Source organism: Wasmannia auropunctata, unplaced genomic scaffold, assembly GCF_000956235.1.
Source record: "Wasmannia auropunctata unplaced genomic scaffold, wasmannia.A_1.0 LD333955.1, whole genome shotgun sequence".
In the NCBI taxonomy this organism is placed as follows: Eukaryota; Metazoa; Arthropoda; class Insecta; order Hymenoptera; family Formicidae; genus Wasmannia; species Wasmannia auropunctata.
Genome location: NW_012028935.1, coordinates 1 through 1077, shown reverse-complemented (window position 1 = coordinate 1077; position 1077 = coordinate 1). Strand labels below are relative to the sequence as shown.

The 1077-nt window shown below is 29.1% G+C and overlaps 1 protein-coding gene across 1 annotated transcript; it reads right to left on the bottom strand.

The window, feature by feature from the left end:
* On the bottom strand, nucleotides 1-782 carry LOC105459759 (elongation of very long chain fatty acids protein AAEL008004-like; the record flags this gene model as incomplete). Its single annotated transcript, XM_011706000.1, has 2 exons — nucleotides 419-782; nucleotides 1-84 (listed from the first exon to the last, which is right to left on the bottom strand). Coding segments are annotated over exons 1-2 (216 nt in total), but the record flags the coding sequence as incomplete, so codon positions are not given.
* Nucleotides 783-1077: the final 295 nt, after the last annotated feature.

Here is a 1077-nt window from a genome sequence, read left to right as displayed (position 1 = left end):
TGTTATGATAGTCCAATTATTTACAACTTTGCAGCCTAGAATGTGTTGTTGCGACACATACAACAGCAGCACGACAAATTGTATCTGAAAATAAAGCGATTCAATTAATTTATCATTTAATTTCGATATCCATGACGGATATTTGTATGATGCTATTTTTCTGATTTACGTTTTAATTTAATAGTGAATTAATTTAATTTAATAATATGAATTAATTTAATTTAATAATCTATATGATAAAACAAATTAATCATGCAATTATAGAAAAAATATTTTCAAGTCTTGAGAATTATTCTTATTACATTAATAATTCAAGTTGAACAATTAATAGAACAATTTAAAGAGAAGAGGACTTATACGCGCGCGCGCGCGCGATGTGAATAGTGAAAAATGTGGAGGAAAAATTAGAAGAATTTACCATTTGTGATATAGTTATCCATGGTTTCATAGGTGCAATAGCTTTTTGAATGTTCGGACCGCAAGCCGCTAGGAAATAGTACGTGTACATTATCGTATGTATAAAGCTGTTAATTAAGGCTAGAAATACCATGGGAGCAACGGCGTAATATCTTATAGCTAACCATGTAAAAATCAAGGTAGATACATGGTGGTACAAATGTAATGCGGACACTTGATTATTCTTCTTCCTTAATATGAATATGCCCGTTTCGACGTAATCCAATATTTTGAACAGAAAGAAATACCATACGCACCTAATAAACTACAATAAAATTTACACATAAGATTACATATTAATTTGCAGTATATTATTTTATGAAACAAATAGAGGAAAGTCGCTGCGATACTGACATAGATCACTTAACCCTTTGCGGCATGGTGGTATATAGAATATACCACCTAAATTAATACCATTTTTTTCATTTTCAAGTCAGTTTTTACTCAATTTTTTCGGTTATTTTTGTTATTTCAATATCGTAACATATCAGAGAATGTAAAATTACACGCAATTAATAAATATTTTCCGAGAATTTGTTAATATCAATACAGAAATACTGAAAAATATCACTTTTCACACGAAAAATTTATTATTAGAAAAAGTAATTAGCGAATTCGTGT